The sequence below is a fragment of the Hipposideros armiger genome, unplaced genomic scaffold (assembly GCF_001890085.2).
Source record: "Hipposideros armiger isolate ML-2016 unplaced genomic scaffold, ASM189008v1 scaffold_395, whole genome shotgun sequence".
NCBI lineage: Eukaryota > Metazoa > Chordata > Mammalia > Chiroptera > Hipposideridae > Hipposideros > Hipposideros armiger.
In genome coordinates, this window is record NW_017731745.1 from 613212 (window position 1) to 631815 (window position 18604).

The following is an 18604-nucleotide window of genomic DNA, read 5'->3' on the forward strand; positions in this document are numbered from 1 at the left end:
AAAGAAATATTGGCCCTTCATTTTTTGTTACAGTTGTGGAGGTTTGAAGAATCTACAGCTGGAAAGCTTTTACTACAAGGCAAAGGATATGATTTTTGTGTTTCTGTGGACCTTATGTTCTCCCGATTTCACTGAGATGTTAAACTTTTGAAATTCCTATTATCCTTGGCTGTAGTAAGCCCCAACGATCAGTTCTCTTTGATGGGAGATGGTGCTTTTGCAAAACACACAAGACTCTTTTCCAGTCCTTTCTCTCCCTAGTTGGACTGAGAAGGGGTATGTAATTTGAGCAAGCTTCCTGAATGACTGGTAATTTCCACCTTCCATTGAGAACCGCTGCTCTAGACATGGTTCTGGGTACCTCTGTAGCAATAGTTTTTAAACTTTAATGAATATCACAATCATCTGCGAAACTCTGTAAAACAATAAAATTCAGGAGTCTAGGAATTTATATTTTTAACAAGTACCTTGTGTGAATTTATTTTCGTGTACTTCGACGATACAAAACATTGCTCTAGAGATCTAGAATAATTTTAATTACGTAAGGTTTACAAATTGTGTTCCCCCAAATTATGGGGGCTTTTCAAAGGCCCTTGTTATAATAGCAAAATCTATCATTTCCTCTTTCTGTTCTCTCTCATTAATGTTTCTCAAGGTAGGTTTCATCTTTACCACTGACTTATCACCGTGGTGTTCTCATTAAACTTCTGTAATGATTCTGTGAGATGCTTTGGAACTCCAGGATAGTCAGTGATTTTTCTTATATGAAGACTGATCTTGGGAGAGAGCTAATGTGAGAGTAGATATTTATTGACTGCTCACTATGTGCCATAGCTTTTCTAAGTCCTTTACATGTACAGTCTTTCACCTCTCAAAGGTAATTTGTTCTTGAAAATCTCCCATAGAGAAATTCTCTTAAAATGTAGACAGAATTCCTATTAATCTCAGTGCCCAAATTTCTTTCTGTAAATTTCTTTAAAATAAATGTAATTACTTAAATAGTTAAGATTAATTATCATAACAGAACCCAACAAGGTGTTTTTATTAGTTACTCCATAAATCTGTCTTCTAGTTCTTTTTGTCTTTTGTACTCATTACTCATTAAAACTATACCCTCAGAAAAACATATTAGGATAACTATACTTGTGTAATTCAAGCTTTAATGCAAAGAAATGAAAGAAAGCAATGCAAATGATCTCTCTCAATTATATAAGTTGATATCATAGGAGCCATAATATTAACTGACTCACCGCTGTAAATTACCAAATCATAAGCATTTGGAAGAACTTAACATATCATTAATAGACAGTTCAACTATGAAGATGAACAACCACGTAATGGCTCTTCTTTTGTGCTTATGAGATTTGTTAAATTCAAGTAGGTCATTGAAAATGTGAATACATGCCTCATAAGCCAAAATAGGAATATTAATGAAATTACTTATAAAGAAGAATTTTTGTAACTGGACTGAAATATAGTATACCTTGGGATCTGATTCAATTAATATCTATTTCCCATAGCATGCTTAATCTTTGTAAATACTTCATGAAATAGGTACTATTATTAGTCTATTTTTATAGGAGACTGAGGCACCGAGAGGTCAAGTAACTTGCTCAGAGTCACACATTTAGTAAGTGGTGGAACCCAGATTAGACCAGGCAGCTGGCCCCAGAGCTGCATTTTTTTAACCACTTAGGCCTATATGGTATGGGAAGGTGCTGGATTATTGCTTTTGGAGACTTGTTTTTGTTGGAGGAGGAAGCTAGTCACTGCTATGATACTTTTCTGTCTTAAGTTTGTCAATTTAAGGTTTTATTTTGACTGGAATAAACTTATTGTGACTTAATTATGAACTTATAATAAAAACCAATCTGTAGTTCTTACTTTTGTTTTCCCTTTTACCTACAGGGCTTTCAACACTCAAGGACATTGAAGCCGGAGTGCAGCATATTTTAGCAGACATAATTGCGAAAGACAGAGACGCACTTGACTTTGTTCGGATATCGTGAGTAACTCTTCTCTAGAGTTTTCTGCTTTGTGGACTCATGCTGTTAAGGGCCAGATGGTTAGTGCTAAGACCAGTGTTTGTTAAAAACTTTATTTTCAGACTCTTTTTTTAAGTATCAGAACTCCTTGTTCAAACAACAAAACCCTAATACATAAAACAGATGAAAGCAAAGTTGCTTTAATTGTATTCCGGGCAGGAGCCTGGAACGCTACCTGCTCATCTTCCTTACACTGAAGCACCTCATTGGAGCTCTATGAGGAACACAGTTTAAAAACCACTGCATTACACAATATGTGCTACAGAAAGATTAGAGTAGGTGGCATTACTCTTTAAACATGATGTATGTACTTAATTTTATAATATCTCATTTCTGGTGTTTACCAGTGATTAGGCTAACTTGAGAGTGTTTAATATCAGGTATGGATAAAAGTACTGACCTGAAAATGAATTTTAACTGATGGAGAACAGCTTATCCATGGAATCACACCTCAATTTATAAGAGATTAAAACCCTTTGACCTAGACCCTACTTGGGTGTATGGATTTTATGCCTCGTTAAAATAAGGTATTAATTTAAATCCTCATTATTATATTCTCTGTCCTTCCTTTTTGGCTGGGTATCAGAAGAGAAGACAGGGTTTTGCCAGAGGTCTCGCCACATCTCTAGCTGTGTGACCTGTGCAGACAAGAGGAAAGGTGGACATGAACCAGTTGACTGCTATAGCTTGTCAGGGTTATTTTTAATATAAGGGAGTGAGCTTTTCTGTTTTCTCAGTGGCCCTAGCAGGAAAGAGTTGAAGAAGTGCCCACATTTTTAAAATGTGTTTGTTTTTTTCAAAGATTTTTATTGGGGAATTGGGGGAAGGGGAACAGACAAGTTGCTGTCCTTTTGTTTTTCAGTCTAGTTGTGGAGGACGTTGCTTCACTGGTTCAAGTTGGCACCATCATTGCACTCTTCCTGAGCAAGGCAGATCAGTTACCAGCTTCTGGATGGCCGCTCATGGCGGCTTGAGTGCCGCTCACGCTGGCTGCTGGCTACACATGGTAGCCCATGGCAACCCACTGCAGCAGGGGCTGTAGCCTACACCGTCACTGGTGACTCATGGCAACCCAGCTCCAGGTTGAGCTGTTGTTCAGCATCTTACTGTAGAGGGCAGCGTCACTGGCCCTCATATGTGGGATCCGAACCGGGGCCCTCTGGCGTCCCAAGCCAGTTCTTAACCAATGTGCCACTCGGCCGGCCCTAAAATGTGTTTGTTATAAGTTATTATACTGCTGAAATTTGGTCCAGTTGGAAGCTGTCCTGACTCATTTTCTTATTTCTCTTTGTTTTAGTTTTTAATTAGTTCTGACTGGCTGACTCGGTGGTTAGAGAAGGATGCTATCTAGATCAGTTATTGGTCAGATTCCTTGTGGATAGTTTTGGTCTCTTGTATAACTGCTGATGGTATCTGAATTCATTTAGGCGTTTTATGGGAAGATTGGGTTGACACATAAATAGATCTGTAGGACCTATGCTAGTATGAATAGGCAGTCCTCTTTTAATGGGTCAATAACATTTTTATAGTTGGGTGTTATATAAAAATATCTCATTTGGTATTGAATTAACTTTTTTGCTAACCTTATTCTGTATACCATGTTTCTTTCTACATATACTAATAACTACTTGTTTTTTTCAATATTTGTATATTTGAACAGGTGCGAAAACGCATATATTTGTATCCAGTCATCTCTGACAAAAGTATCCTTTAAAAAAGCAAATGAAAAAGATGTTGATAAGTTTATACTCTACCAGAATTTTTCATGCAACATAAATAACATTCAACATCATCAGGTAAATAAGGAAACTGCTTATGCATGCTAATAGTAGTAATAATGATAAATCTTTGGATTTGCCTACCAGGTTACTAAGGAATTCAAGAATTTTAAGTCAACTATTTTCTTTTGTCTTCATATAAGTTCTTATAATATTGTCATATCCTTTCCATTTCACAAATGGGGAACTGAAGACCCAGAGAAGTTAGTGACACTAAGAATCATTAGCATAGCTGACAATATAACACCTCAGGTACCTTGATTTTCTGACCACTGACCTTTCTTATTAAACTTTGTTTCCAAGTATGCTTGGATTTGAACTCAATTCTGGATCTTTTCCATGTGAAATGTAAATTAGAGATATCTGATTTAGAATAAAGTATGAGAGATCTCAGATAAATCATAGTCACTATATCTCTGTTTTTTTAATTTCATTTTTCAGTTTACTAATTTTTTATCCTAATTGTAGTCATAGGCTATGTCTATTTTGTGGGGCAAAAAAAGACATAAACCAAAAGTACAATACTGGGTTTTATATTTACCTATGTAGCTACCTTTACCAGTGTTTTTTTATTTCTTAGCATGGCTTCAAATTCCTGTCTAGTGTCCAATATTTTCAGTCTGAAGGACTTCCTGTAACATTTCATGTGAGGCAGATCTAGTAACAGACACCCTCAGTTTTTGTATATCTGGAAAGTCTTAATTTTTCCTTATTTTTAAAAAGTTTATGTTTAATTATGGTAAAATACATAAAACGTAAGCTTTACTATTTTAGTCATTTTTAAGTGCACAGTTCGGTAATGTTGAGTGTATTCACACTATTGTGCAACCAATCTGCAGAACTTTTCTTCTTTCCAGACTGAAACTCTACTCATTAACCATTTCCTTTATTTTTATAGGGTAGGTTTTCTGGGTATACAACTCTTGGTTGACTTGTTTTCTTTCAGCACTTTGAATATGTCATTCCACTGTCTTAGAGCTTCCATAGTTTTTGTGGAGAATTAGCTATTAATCTTACTGAGCCCTTGTGCATGACGAGTTAAATCTCTCACTTCAAGATTCTTTGGCTTTGGCTTTTGACAATTTGGTTATAATGTGTCTAGCTGTGGATCTTGAAGTTTATCTTTCTTGGACTTCATTGTGATCCTTGGATATGTAGATTAATGTTTTTAATCAAAATTGGGAAAATTTTGACCATTATTTCTTCAAATATTCTTTCTGTTCCTTTCTCTCCTTCCTGGGGTCTTCCATTATACATATGTTGGTATGCTTGATCATGTCCCACAGGTCTCTTTCACTCTGTTCATTTCTTTTTTTTTTTGTTTCTTAGACTGCGTAATCTCAATTTACTGGTCTTCAAGTTCGCTGATTCTTTCTTCTGTTTTCTCAGATTTGGTATTGAACCTCTCTAGTGAATTTTATATATTTTCATGTATATATATTTATACACACACACATGTCATTTTACTTTTCAGCTCCAAATTTCTATTTAGTTCCTTTTTATAATTTCCAACTCTTTACTGATATCTGTGTTTGTTGAAACACTGTTCTCTTGGTTTCCTTTAGGTCTCTGTTTATGATTTCCTTTAATATGAGCAAATTTAAAATCTGTGTAATAAGGCTGATGTTTGCTTCCCTGACAGTCCCTATTCATTTCCTTTTCCTGCAAATGGTTCATAATTTTTGTTTCTTTGAATACCCTACAATTTTTTGTTGAAAACTGGACATTTTGAATATTATAAGTTGGCAACACTGAAAATCAGATTTGCTCTTCTCCCCAGTGTTTGTTGTTGTTCCTGTTGTGAGTTTTGTTGTTCAGTGAGCTCTAAACTATTTTTGTAAAGTTCATTGTTTGTGGCCACTGAAGTCTCTGTTTCTTTAGCTTTGTGGACATCTAATTATTTGTCAGATGTTTCCTTAAATGCTTGGTGCTAAAACAAATAACTCTCCCAGATTGGCTCTGTGTTGGGGCACTCCAATGCTTAGCGAGGCTGTTTACAACTCTGCCTTAGCCATCATTTCCTCTTTGCATGGAGCCCAAAGGTCAGTTAGAGGTGAAAGTTTAAGATCTTTTCAGAGCATGTGTGTAGTCCTAAGCAGGCATGTGGCTTCTTAGATTCCCTCACATATGTAGGAACTTTAAAAAGCTCCTTTGGCCTCAATTAACCTCGTTTCCCAGCCTCTTCCTTCCCAGGATTTTTTGGTCTGTTAATTGCCTTCACTATAATTGTTACCCACTGTTATTCCTTACCCCTTGCACTTTCTTTCCTTGAAAAGGTTTCTTAAATATAGTGCTCTGCTGCTGCCTGCTTGTGTGTTGTTTTTGAGATACCTGATTCCAATCAAATTCCCCATCTCCTAGAAATATTGAAGATGTAGGTCCTATATTGTTTTATTTATTTCCTTTATTGGTTTTATGGGTGGATGAGGGGGAATTTGGAATCAGGAGGCTACCAGTGTTTCCCAAACCTGGAAGTCCTCAATAAACCATTTCTTTAAATTTATTTCCTTCTGTCTGCATTTTACTGTTATAAAAAGAGGATACTAAGGAAGACTACAATGCCTTTAATGTGTTGCCTTTTATATGATATTTAATTTTCATCATGACAAATGTAAATTTTTTAACTTGTGATGGTAACAGATGTGAAAACCTTTTTTATTTTTTATGGGGTTTTTTTTTTGGTGTAACATAACATGGGGAGTCTTCAATTATCCCACAGCTATTTCTTGAACACTTATTATATGAGTGTATTGGATCCTACTTTTAAGATACATAGGTGACATGGTCTCTGTCTTGATGAATTTGAGGAATTTCACTGTTAATATCTAAAGTTATCTGTTCTACTTTTGTGTACACTGTATCACATCAGGTGAAGTGAATACTTTGGATAATTTAAAAAAATGTTAGATGTGTGAAATTTTACTTGCTTAGTTATAGTCTACCAATAGAGTCTAGTGAAAAAGACTTTTTAACAAAACTAGTGGCTAAGTGTACTAAAATTCCTTTTGCAGGAATGATTTTGTTGTCATATTTTTGTCTCCCTTTATGTTGATTTAATTTTATTGCAACTTTGGAAAAAATGTGAATACTTTTATTCTATTAAAATGTAGCCTTTCTAATATCTGCTTGAAAAGATTTTGGTCTCTGTATTTTAACGAGTATGCTTAATACTTGTCGCACTTGGAGTGAGTTTGTGGATAAATTTAAGTTTATGATTGACATAAGCTTCTAGGTGTGACAGTACTCAGGCCTGAGAAAGAACGTTTTGGGAGGGTCAGTCTTGAAAAACAGCCCTGTGTTTTAAGAACAACTTTCTAGTTATTTTGGCAGCTGGAATGATGATATGTTAGCTTACAAAGATAGCTTCTCAATCCCTGTAGTGCTGAGGCCTCATGTCCCCAACTCTGAACCCTGCTCTTCAGCCTTCAAGCTTCACTGTAAGCCCTGCCTACAGTACCCCAGAATAAAGAAGTGAAGGAAAATGATGAAAGACGGTGGTAAAGGAACAATGTTACCTGGAGCTCCTTCTCCAAATACTGGGGGAATAGCTATTATAGCTGTCTGTGAAATTAATTCTTCCAGCTGCATCTTATTTTCTTTCTTCTCCAAATTGGTCCTTAATGCACTCCTTTCCACCATATGAATTTGTAACTCAGCCTTCACATTCTTTCACGAGGCCTTCTGTTCGTTTCTTTTTTGTGGTCTCTTTCACTGATGTTCCATTTCCTGTGTCTTTTTCCACTACCGATTTCCCACTCAATGCCTTCGTTTCCAGGAATTTTGCTTTATCTTTCTACTCACTTTCAACACCAGTTTCTGCTTCAAACTCTATTACTTCTGTTACTCCACTCACTCCCTTCTCTACCACCCACAGTCCTCCTGTGTCGGGACTTTTTGTAAGTTTGACCTCTGACATTACTAGGTATGGTGAAAAAATAGCAAAAAAAAAAAAAAACCCACTAATATATTTTGATGTAATAGTGTACTTATATAAATCAGAATGAAATAACTGTCTTTCCCCCTATATTGTTGTTCTCTGCAAGAATGTATTTATTACAGATAAGTTCTTGTATGAAGAATTTTTATTTACTATTCAGTATTCCTTTTAGTATGGTAAAGAACTGGCAGAGATAGAAGTCCTTGTCCAGCCCAAACTAAAGTTTATTTTGTATTAAAAAATTATTTTTAAGTGATTATTTTATTTCTGCCAATGTTCACCTTAGAAATTTCTCAAATATATTAAATAAGAAAAAGTGCTTTATAATATTTTTAAACTTTGAGGACTTGCTCTATATTTAACATTTACTTTAAAACCTTAAAATGTATATAATTTAAAGTTATAAAAAGGTATATACTTTTCCTTTTTTACTTCTTTATATAAAAAAACAGATCGAAAACTTTTCAAAGTAGAATCATTTTTTGATAAATATTAAATTATTTTAAGTTTCTTTCACCCCAAATAGAAAGTCTAAGTTTTTGTTTGATATTGTTGTGGAAGTATACTAAAATTGTTAAAATATCAGTTTGTGCCCTGTAAGGGGAGAATTTAATTTATTAAGCCCCCATTAAGATTTATTGGAGGAAGGCCAATATGAATTATTGAAAAATCTGAATATATATTAAAGTGATGCTGTTTCTTTAATTTTTAGTATATCAAATATATATGTAGTTAGTTATGACTAGACTAGAAAATATTACTTAATTGAGGCTGTTGATGAACTTGATTAAATTATTAGGTTAACTTATGATTTTAATTGAACATCTCTAATTCAGTATTATAGTGTTTTAACAAAGGAGTATGTTTATTTTGTAACAGCTGTATTGAAATATAATTCATATCACATACAATTCACCTATTTGTACTGTACAGTTAAATGGTTTTTGGCATATTCACAGTTGTAAACCATTTCCATAATCATTTTTAGAATGAATGTTTTCATCACCCCAACAAGAAATCATGTACTCATTTGCAGTCACTGCCATTTCCCTCCAAAGCTCCAGGCAATGAACTTTCTGTCTGTATAGATTTGTCCATTCTGGGCATTTCATATAAAGGAATCATACAAATGTGGTCTTTTTGCATCTGAATTCTTTCACTTAGAATAATGTGTTCAAGGCTCATCCACATTTTAATATGTATCAGTAGTCCATTCCTTTTTATTCCCAAATGATATTCCATTATATGAATACAGTACATTTTATTGATTGATTGATCAGTTGATGAACATTGGGTTGTTTCCACTTTTTGGCAATGACGAATAATGCCGCTATGAACATTTGTGTCTTAAGTTTTCATGTGGACATGTGTTTTAATTTCTTTTGGATATATACATAGGAGTGAAATTGCTCAGTTATATGATAACTCTGTTTTTAATCTTTTGAGGAACTGCCATATTGTTTTGCAAAGTGGCTAAATTATTTTACATTCCACCATCAGTTTATGAGGGTTTCAGTTCTCTGTGTCTTCATCAATACTTATTGTCCATCTTTTAGATTATAGCCATCTTAGTATGAAGCGTTTTCTCATTGTAGTTTTGATTTGTATTTCTCTAGTAACGAATGATGTTGAGCATCTTTTCATGTACTTATTAAATATTTCTATATGATTTTTGAACAAATGTCTCTTCAGATGTTCTGCACATTTTTAAGTAGGTTGTGTCTTTTTATTGTTGAGTTATACTTATGTATGTGTTTTAGATGTAAGTCCTTTTTGTGATAGGTGATTGCAAAACTTTTCTGCCATGCTATGTTTTCTTTTCACTTTTCAGATGTATCTTTTGAGGTGCAAAAATTATAATTTTAATGAAGTCCAATCTATTTTTTCTTTTGTTGATTATGCTTGTGGTACAACATCTAAGGATTTAATCTAACTCAAGGTCATGAAATTTTATATTTTCTTCTAAGAGTTTTATAGCTTTAGTTCTTATATTTAAGTCTGTGTTCAATTTTGAGTTAATTTTTGTATATGGTGTGAGAAAGGATTACAACTTTATTCTTTTGTATGTTGCTATTCAGTTATCCCAGCATCAGTTTGAAAAGACTGTATTTTCCCATTTGAATTGTCTTGGCATCCTTGTTGACAATGATTGTATGAATTTGGTTTTGGACTCTCTCTTTTATTCCATTGATATATAGGTCTGTACTTAACACCAGTACCACACTGTCTTGATTACTGTAGCTTTGCAGTAAGTTTTGAAAGCAGGAAGTGGGAGTCCTCCAACTTCGTCCTGTTTTTCAAGATTGACTTGGATATTCTGTGTCTTGAGTTCTATATGAATGTTTGAATTGGTTTGTCAATTTTCTGCAAAGATCCTAGCTGGGATTTGATAGTGATTGTATTAAATTTGTGAATCAGTTGTGGGGAACATTACCATCTTAGCAATATTAAACCTTTGATCCATGTACATGGGATATTTTTCCATTTATTTAGGTCTTCTTTAATTTCTTTAAACAGTGTTCTGTAGTTCTCAGAGTATAAGTTTTACACTTATTTTGTTAAAATGCATATATTTTTATTCCTTTTGGTACTATGGGAAATAGAATTTTAAAAAAATTTTTATTTTCAGAATGTTTATTGCTAGTGTGTAGTAATTGATTATTCTGAAATCTTGCTGAACTCTTTATTCTAATAGTTTTTAGTGGCTTCCATAGGATTTTCTATATATAAAAAAATCATACTTTCTGAAAATAGAGATAGTTTTACTTCTTTCTTTCAATCTAGATGCCTATTATGTCTTTTCTTTTCTAATTTTTGCCTAATTTCCCTGGCTAGAACTTCCAGTACAGTGTTGAATAGAAGTGGCAAGAGGAGATACCCTTTTGATCTTAGATGGAAAGCATCCAGTCTTTCACTGTTAAATATGTTTTCTGTGAGGGTTCTGTATATGCCCTTTATCACATTGACAAAGTTGCCTTCTAGTCCTAGTTTGTCAAGTGTTTTTATCATGACTGCTGAATTTTGTCAAATACTCTTTCTGCATCTATTGAGATGATCATGTAATTTTGTTTTTTTTTTCCATTGGTATGATGTATTACATTAATTGAATTTTTTAAAATGTCAAACCAACTTTACATTCCTGGAGTAATCCCTCTTGATTTGGGTATATAATCATTTTTATATGTTTCTGGATTTGGTTTACTTGTATTTTATTGAGGACTATTATTTCTGTATTCATAAGACATTGGTCTGTGTTTTTTTCTTGTGAAGTTCTTGTCTGGTTTTGGTATCAGGGTAGGTAGAAAGAGTTGGGAAATTTTTTTCTTCTGTTGTATTTTTGGAAGACTTTGTGAAGAATTGGTCTTAATTCTTTAAATGTTTTGTAGAATTCAGCAGTAAAGCCATCTTGGCTTGGACATTTTCTTGTGGGAAATTTTTAAATTACTAATTCAATCTCTTTATTTGTTTTACATTGTTTCATATTTTCCACTTGTATTTGATTCTGTTTTGGCAGTTTGCATCTTTTTAAAAATTTGTCCATTTTATCTAAGTAGTCTAATTTGGCATACAGTTGTTCATAGTATTCTTTTATGACCCTTTTATTTTGTAGCATCCATAGTAATGGCCCATCTTTCATTCCTGATTTTGCTAATGGAATATTTCTTCTTTTTTTCTTGGTCAGTTTAGTGAAAAGTTTGTCAATTTTATTGATATTTTCAAAGAACCAACTTTTGGTTTTGTTAATATTTTCTATTGTTTTTCTATTCTGTATGTTGTTAATTTCTCTATTTTTATTATTTCCTTCTTTCTGCTTACTTTAGGTTTGTTTGCTCTTTAAGGAGTGTTTTTAATGTATTTCATAACAATTGTTCTCTTAATATATTAAGAGCATGGGCAGGCAGATCTGAGTTTTAAGTTCCTCCCTTACTACTTGTTAGTTTTGTGATTTGAGACAAGTTAGTCTTGGAAACTTATGTAAAATAAAGATGGCAATACATACATCATTGGTGGCTTTGAAGATTAAACGAGATAACATATTTAAAGTACTTAGATGGTCCTGACAATAAATGGTAAAAATTAGTAGTTATTAAATATTTCACTGAGGGGTTTTTGTATGTTTGTATTTATCTTAGCAATTCTTTTCACAAAAATTATATTCATATTCTTCTATTTCCAGATGATCATAAATTTTCAAGCAGTAGAGACTGAAATAAGATTTTAGATCACCAAAGTCTCTTCTGGTGAATGTCATAGGCTTTGTACTTGTATTTTATTTTTTAAAAACCTGAAAAATGTATAAAGAAATTATTTTTAAACACATTTTTGGTAAATAAATGAATAAAAAACTGATACAGCTCTAGGTTGGATAACTACTGGATTTGTTTTAGAAATGTTGACTGGTTAAATTGATCATTTGTATATATTGTGGGTCATCAATCTTTGCCATATATGTTTACACTCAGATTCTGGCAATTAACCGTGGAGAAAATTTGAAGATACTGACGGTCAAGGTCAACATTCCTGATAGAGTTAAATATCAATTCTGTAGGTGGGGCATCCAAAACAGGTCTGTTTATAGATTTTTATAGCATTTCCTTTCTTTTTTTTCTAAACTACCGTACTGAGATCTATCTGTACTGATATGGAAATATATCCATTATATAAAAACAGTTAACAATGACCATGAATATAGCATCTTTTACATTTTTAAAAAGTAAGCATATATGTGTATGTTTAAATAGGAAATAATTGGGATGGTACATAAGAATTATTAAATATGGTTGTCTCTGGGGAGAGGGACTTCTACTTTAATACTTTTACATATGGTTTGAATCTTGTATAAAGAGCAGATTTTCTCTTGTGAAAAAATGAATTAACAAATGCATACTATATATAGCATATCTGAAATGTTTTAAGGATAATTGAAACAAAAATTTAATTCATTGGATATTACAATTTAAATCTCCAAACATACTCTATGTATCTCACCTAAGATCTTTTGTACATTAAAGATGATTAAAACAAACATTAAATTTATTTGATTATTTCAGAGAATTTTCCAAACTTATGTAACTTTTTATTAACCTTTTCATTTAGTAAGGGAACCTTTTAAAATAGCATCACATGTTTGTATGGCACTTTTAACTTTGAGTTGTAACTTTTCAGAATGTGTTTGATCCTCACAACAATCTGCTTGGTTGGCAGAGCAGATTTATAGTTGCCGTTTGACCAATGAGAAAACTGATGCAAAGAGGCAACATGGCTTGTCTAGCAGTTAGGAGATGTAGATTTTTTTGTATGCTCATCACTAGCCAGTTCTGTGTGACCTTAGTTTAGAGAGATTGCTGGGAATGCTTCTTGAAGAGTTGGACGAATTGTTCTTTGAGAAGGACAAGTTCTGTGTATTTTGGGAATTAGCGCTCTCATCCAAAATAGTTCTTACATCAGTTTATTGGAAGCTAGTTTGCCAAAAGCCAGTTCCAGAAAGAGTCAACTTGCTGAATAACAAAATAATAAACCAAGGACCCATCAAGTAAAGCAACCATCTAAATGTTCATCAGTAGGTAAATTTCTTTAGCCAATTATGTTATATCCATACAATGGAATTCTGCATAGCCATTTTGAAAAAGTTGAAACAGAGCTAAAGTTGAGATATAAACATGTCATATTAAGTTAAAAAGACAATTTATAATTAGTATTTATAATAGATGTCAGTGGCAAAAAGATGTCTATGTATGTGTAGGAAAATGTCTGAGAAGATATAAAAGGTCTATTCCGTAGCTCTGGCGTGAGATTTTAATTTTCTATCATATACTCTTCAGTGTAGTTGTCATCTTTTAAGTGAATGCTTATATCCTTTATAAGTAAATAAATTCCATTAAAAATAAAAAGGAAATACCTAAAAAATCCTAGATTTAAAAAATTGTATTAAGAAATTAGATTAAGGGCCGGCCGAGTGGCTCAGTTGGTTAAGAGCTCACTCAAGAGTTTGAGCTCTGAGCAACAGCGGTTTGATTCCTGGCCTAGACTGAAGAACAAAACAACAGCAACTTGTCTGTTCCCCTTCCCCTAATTCCCCAGCACTGTTCCCATCCCCCCAATTACCCAATAAAAATCTTTAGAAAAAAAAAAAAGAAAGAAAAAGAACTCGCTTGGGATGCCAGAGGGCCCTGGTTCGGATCCCACATATGAGGGCCAGTGACACTGCCCNAAAGAAAAAAAAGAAATTAGATTAATTTAAAATATGAAACTTAACAATAGTTTCATAGGAAGAATAAAATCCTAAGAAGTGGATATTTCTGAGTTTGAATTTGTTATATTACATCCTACCCTTGTGACTATGAGCATGATATTTAATTTCTTTTTCAATTTTATTATCCTTAAAATGATGAGTAATACCTTTCTCACAGATTTGAGAGCATTAAATTATATTCCATGTAACTGTATAGCCTATCTATAATTACAAAGTGGTGAGATTATTATGCTAATTTCCTTTTTAGTAAAATATTTTATAAATAGATCACAGTAAATTGGGGACAACTTCTAGCTTGTTTTCCTATGAATATTTATAATACTCAATATCAGAGTCTGTCTTATATAGGTAAATAAGCATTAGTTATGCTCTTAGTGTATTATCTTTACATTAAGGAAGTGTCAAGGAACGGTTTTCCTTGCAGTGATTTAGTTGGTTTGCCTTGAGTTATCACTATTTTATTTTATTCAGTTCTACTCCAGTTGGATAATTGGTAATAATGTTTATCCTATACTATTGGGTTGTTAGAAAAGTCATGATGCATTTTTGCAACAAAAAACATAGAATAAAATACGTCATGACTTTTTTGACAACCCAATATTATACTTTACATCACTGTGGGTATAGTGATATAATTTTCAGTCATGTTCTAGAAGTTTCTCTCCATATAGATAATTGAAGAAATACTTCTATGAGAACTAAAGAACTAAAAGAAAAGCTAGTTAAAATACTTCTCTGGAAACTAAAGAACCATTCTCAAGAAATTTGTTTTTTCTTGAAACACATTTGGATGCCTGAAGATGCTTGCTTGAATCTTATTCTTTTTTTTTTTTAACTCTCTTTGTCTCTACTTTTCCCACCTTCCATCCTTCCCATGTAATAATCCATTTAGGTTATGTGCTAGATAGTGGGGACCTACCTGTAAACCAGATAAATCCACTGGCCATCCTTGCTGACAGTAGTTTAATGAAGACACTGAGAAAATGGTTGGGAGTATGCTGAGGTTAAAGGAGAAGGCAGTGTGGCATAAGTGTGCGTAATGGGGAGCCTTAATGTAGTCTGGGCTGGGTGCCTGTGTAGGTCAGAGACAAGAGGAAAGGAAGAGGAAGCAACAAGAAATGACGATTGAGATGTAGGCATGGGCCAGTTTATACCTAGCTTTCTTAGACATGCCAAGGATTTTGTTCTTTATCTTAAGATTGATGGAAAGTCAATAAAGGGTTGAAACAGAGGAGTGTCGTGATCAGTTTATATTTTAAGAAGATCACTCTGGCTGCAGTGTAAGGAACTATTTGGAAGGAATCAAGAGTAGATAATGGGGCAACAGGTGATGGTGCCTTGGACTAGGTGGTAGCAATAGGAAATATTATAGATCAACTGTGAATGGGTATAATTGAGGCATCCTCAACTATAAAATGACCCCCAGCACTCTGTTCTAGGGAGGGGAGCAGGGAGAAGGAGCAGAATAGTCACACCAAAGGAGAATCTTGAGGTTTAGGGATGACTATTGGGGCTTTCAGAGAGACTGGATAGGTAGTATTTAGGATTTCTGGTTTTTTCCTACAAGTAATGGGGAGCCCTTTGTTTGGTCTTAAAGGGAATGACCCCAGCAGATATCAGATACATACATTAACACTCTACTAGGGTCTTCTTGCCTCACAAGACTATCTTCCTAGCATATTGTCCCATGACCCAAGACTAGGTTCTCTTTCCTAACTGACCAAGCTCCATAGCATGGTGTATAAGACCCTTAATAATCTGGTCACGGCCATATTTTCTACCCAAACCACCGCTTCTCCCCCGAACCCTGCCCTTTTATGCCCTAGTTACTTGTTATGCCCTAACTACTTGTAGTTACTTGAATTTATCATTCTCTTTCACGCCACTAAACTTTTACATATACTATGGTTTCCTCCCAGAATGTTTTTATTCCTTTGTCTTGCTTGGTAAACCAGAATTCATTTTTAAGTCGCTTTCCGGTGTTTCTTCTGGGAAGTCTTTCTTGACATTGGGTTCCCTAAATTAATAATAATAATAATAATAATAATAATAATAATAATAATAATATGTCTAATTCATATCCTACTCCTCCCTACTTCTCATGCCCTCAGGTAAAGGTTACAGTAGGGAGTAACAGGGATCAGGGATTTGGGTGGAAGGAAGGATATATATCCTGCCTAAAAGCACTATCATTCAAATTAAAAGATGAACAAAACTATATTCTCCCAAATAATACTTTTTATGGAAGAGATTCAATTAGTTGCAATTATGTAACTTTTGGTATATCACATTATAAATGCTTAAATGTTTTTTCATTGAAATTTAGTTAATTTTCTTGCTGAGATAAGGGAGATGAGAGTATCCCTAGGTATATTAATGGTTTATTAGAAGCCATTAATATCTTATTATTCAAAAGCCATTGAAGGACCAGGGCAGAGATGCTATAAATGGATGAAAACACACAGGGTAGAGCTGAATTTGTTTGTTCTTTTTAGCTTGCATTTTCTCTTACTATTCTTTCTCAGCGTCCACTAACAATAAGTTCTCTGCCATTTACATTCATCAGCATTTATGCATATACACTACTGCCTGGTAAAACTGTACAGTCTGAACAGTGGAGTAAGTTCTACTTAAGAGCAACAAGAAACAAGGGTTAAAATAGAGTTTCTACTTTAGCTCTCAGGAAGAGATAAAGAAATGGGAAAAGAAGGATACACTGTTGGTCTTAGCTCTGGCTGCCATAACAAAATACCTCAGACCAGGTAGCTTACAGAACAGAAATTTATTTTCTCACAGTTCTGGAGGCTGTAAAGTCCAAGGTCAAGCTGCAGGCTGATTGGGTTCCTGGTACGGGCCCTCTTCTTGGCTTGCAGACAACTGCCTTCTTGCTATGTCCTCACTTGGTAGGAAGAGAGACGGAGCTCCCTGATATTTCTTATATGGGCATGAATCCCACCACGAGTGCCCTACCCTCATGACCTCATCTAAATCGAATTATCTCCCAAAGACCTCATCTCCAGATACCATCCTATTCAGGGTTAAGGTTTCAACATATGAATTTGCAGGGACACAGTTCAGGCCATAGCAATACTTTAGTAATTTTTTGGTAACTTTCTTATATCTTAAGATTTTGACTTTTATTAATAATGCTTTGGAGACTCTTCGCAGAATAGGAAAGTTTTTCCTTCCTTAAGTTTTACGTGTGACCATAGTTACTAGGTTTTCACAAATAAGAACTCCAGATGTCATAGTTAATAATTTCCAGACATCACAATCTCCTCTCAGATTATGTTACTTTGGCTTCAATAAAGTTTTTCCCCTTTTTCTGTTCCACTTCCTCTCTCCTCTTCCAGGAGCCCTTTCCTGGTCTCATTCTTGGTACATCAGTTTTACTATAGGCTTTTCTTTATTGCAGGTGGAGACCACGTAGCTGTGTAAGGCCGGAGTTAACGAATATTTTACAGGATTCATTAAATGATTCCTTTAAACGCCTTATTCATCCTCTCCTCTGTAGAGAGCTCAGGTATGCATCTTGTCTATTTAATTTTGTATGCTGTTTATTATTATTATTATGTATGGTAATAGGCCCATTAAAGCATAGTAAATATTTGTTGATCCATGAACCAATCCAAAGAATTGAGTCACAATCACAAAGTCTTAAATTTAAGACTAGATTTCAATATGTAGAGGCATTCACATGCGTAAATCACAAACATAGCTCGTAATTATGATATGCTTTTCAAATCTTGATCACCTAATGTGTACACCTTCCAGTTCTGCAATAGTAAGTAGTCTTGCAGTTTGACAACCAAGCTAAACAAATGGTTTTATTGATGAGAGAGTTGGCTTGGGAGAAGCAAATTAAGAAGTTAATGGAGAAGTTAGTTGGAAGCAGTTTTTAGAGGTAAGAGAGCCAAAAAAAGCACAAAGAAATCAGTGGACCACATGATGAATTTGTTGCTGGGAAGAGAGAACGCTAATATGTTTTTCACTCCAAATGGAAGTTGTTTGAATGAGTAATTATCAGCAATGATGAGCAAATATTAGAAGGTTATTAACGTGACCATGTGGATGGACTAGCAGAAGGACTAAGAGTTACAAAGAAGAACTGCAAAAGAGGTGTGCAGAATGGTTTTTAGGGGAGGAGATGGAAAGAAAATTAATGCCAGGAGGGAAAACCCTCTTTCCTTCCTCTAGCCTTTGTCTTGATAGGCCATCTTTAGAAACCAGCCGTTTCTTCATATATCTTGTCCTATGTGCTATAGATTTTCTTTCTTTCTTTCTTTTTTTTTTTTTTTAAATAACGTGGGCTTTTTTTAAGATTTTTATTGGGGAATTGGGGGATGGGAACAGCACTGGGGGAATTAGGGGAAGGGGAACAGACAAGTTGCTGTCCTTTTGTCTTCAGTCTAGTTGTGGAGGATGTTGCTTCACTGGCCCAAGTTGGTACCATCATTGCGCTCTTCCCAGGTGAGGCAGATCAGTCGCTGGCCTCTGGACAGCCGCTCACTGCGGCTGCTGGCCGCTCACGCTGGCTGTTGACTACACACGGTAGCCCATGGCAACCCACTGCCACAGGGGCTGCAGCCTA

General features: G+C 34.3%; 1 protein-coding gene across 2 annotated transcripts in view; it reads left to right on the forward strand.

Annotated features, from left to right (window-relative positions):
- The window catches only part of SRBD1 (S1 RNA binding domain 1), a 216577-nt gene that overhangs the window by 51539 nt on the left and 146434 nt on the right, over nucleotides 1–18604 (forward strand). For both annotated transcript variants that reach the window (XM_019663551.1, XM_019663550.1), the window contains 4 exons: nucleotides 1909–2005; nucleotides 3706–3841; nucleotides 12224–12327; nucleotides 17429–17536. In XM_019663551.1, the coding sequence (XP_019519096.1) occupies nucleotides 1909–2005; nucleotides 3706–3841; nucleotides 12224–12327; nucleotides 17429–17536 (445 nt within the window). The remainder of the gene's footprint in view (nucleotides 1–1908; nucleotides 2006–3705; nucleotides 3842–12223; nucleotides 12328–17428; nucleotides 17537–18604) is intronic.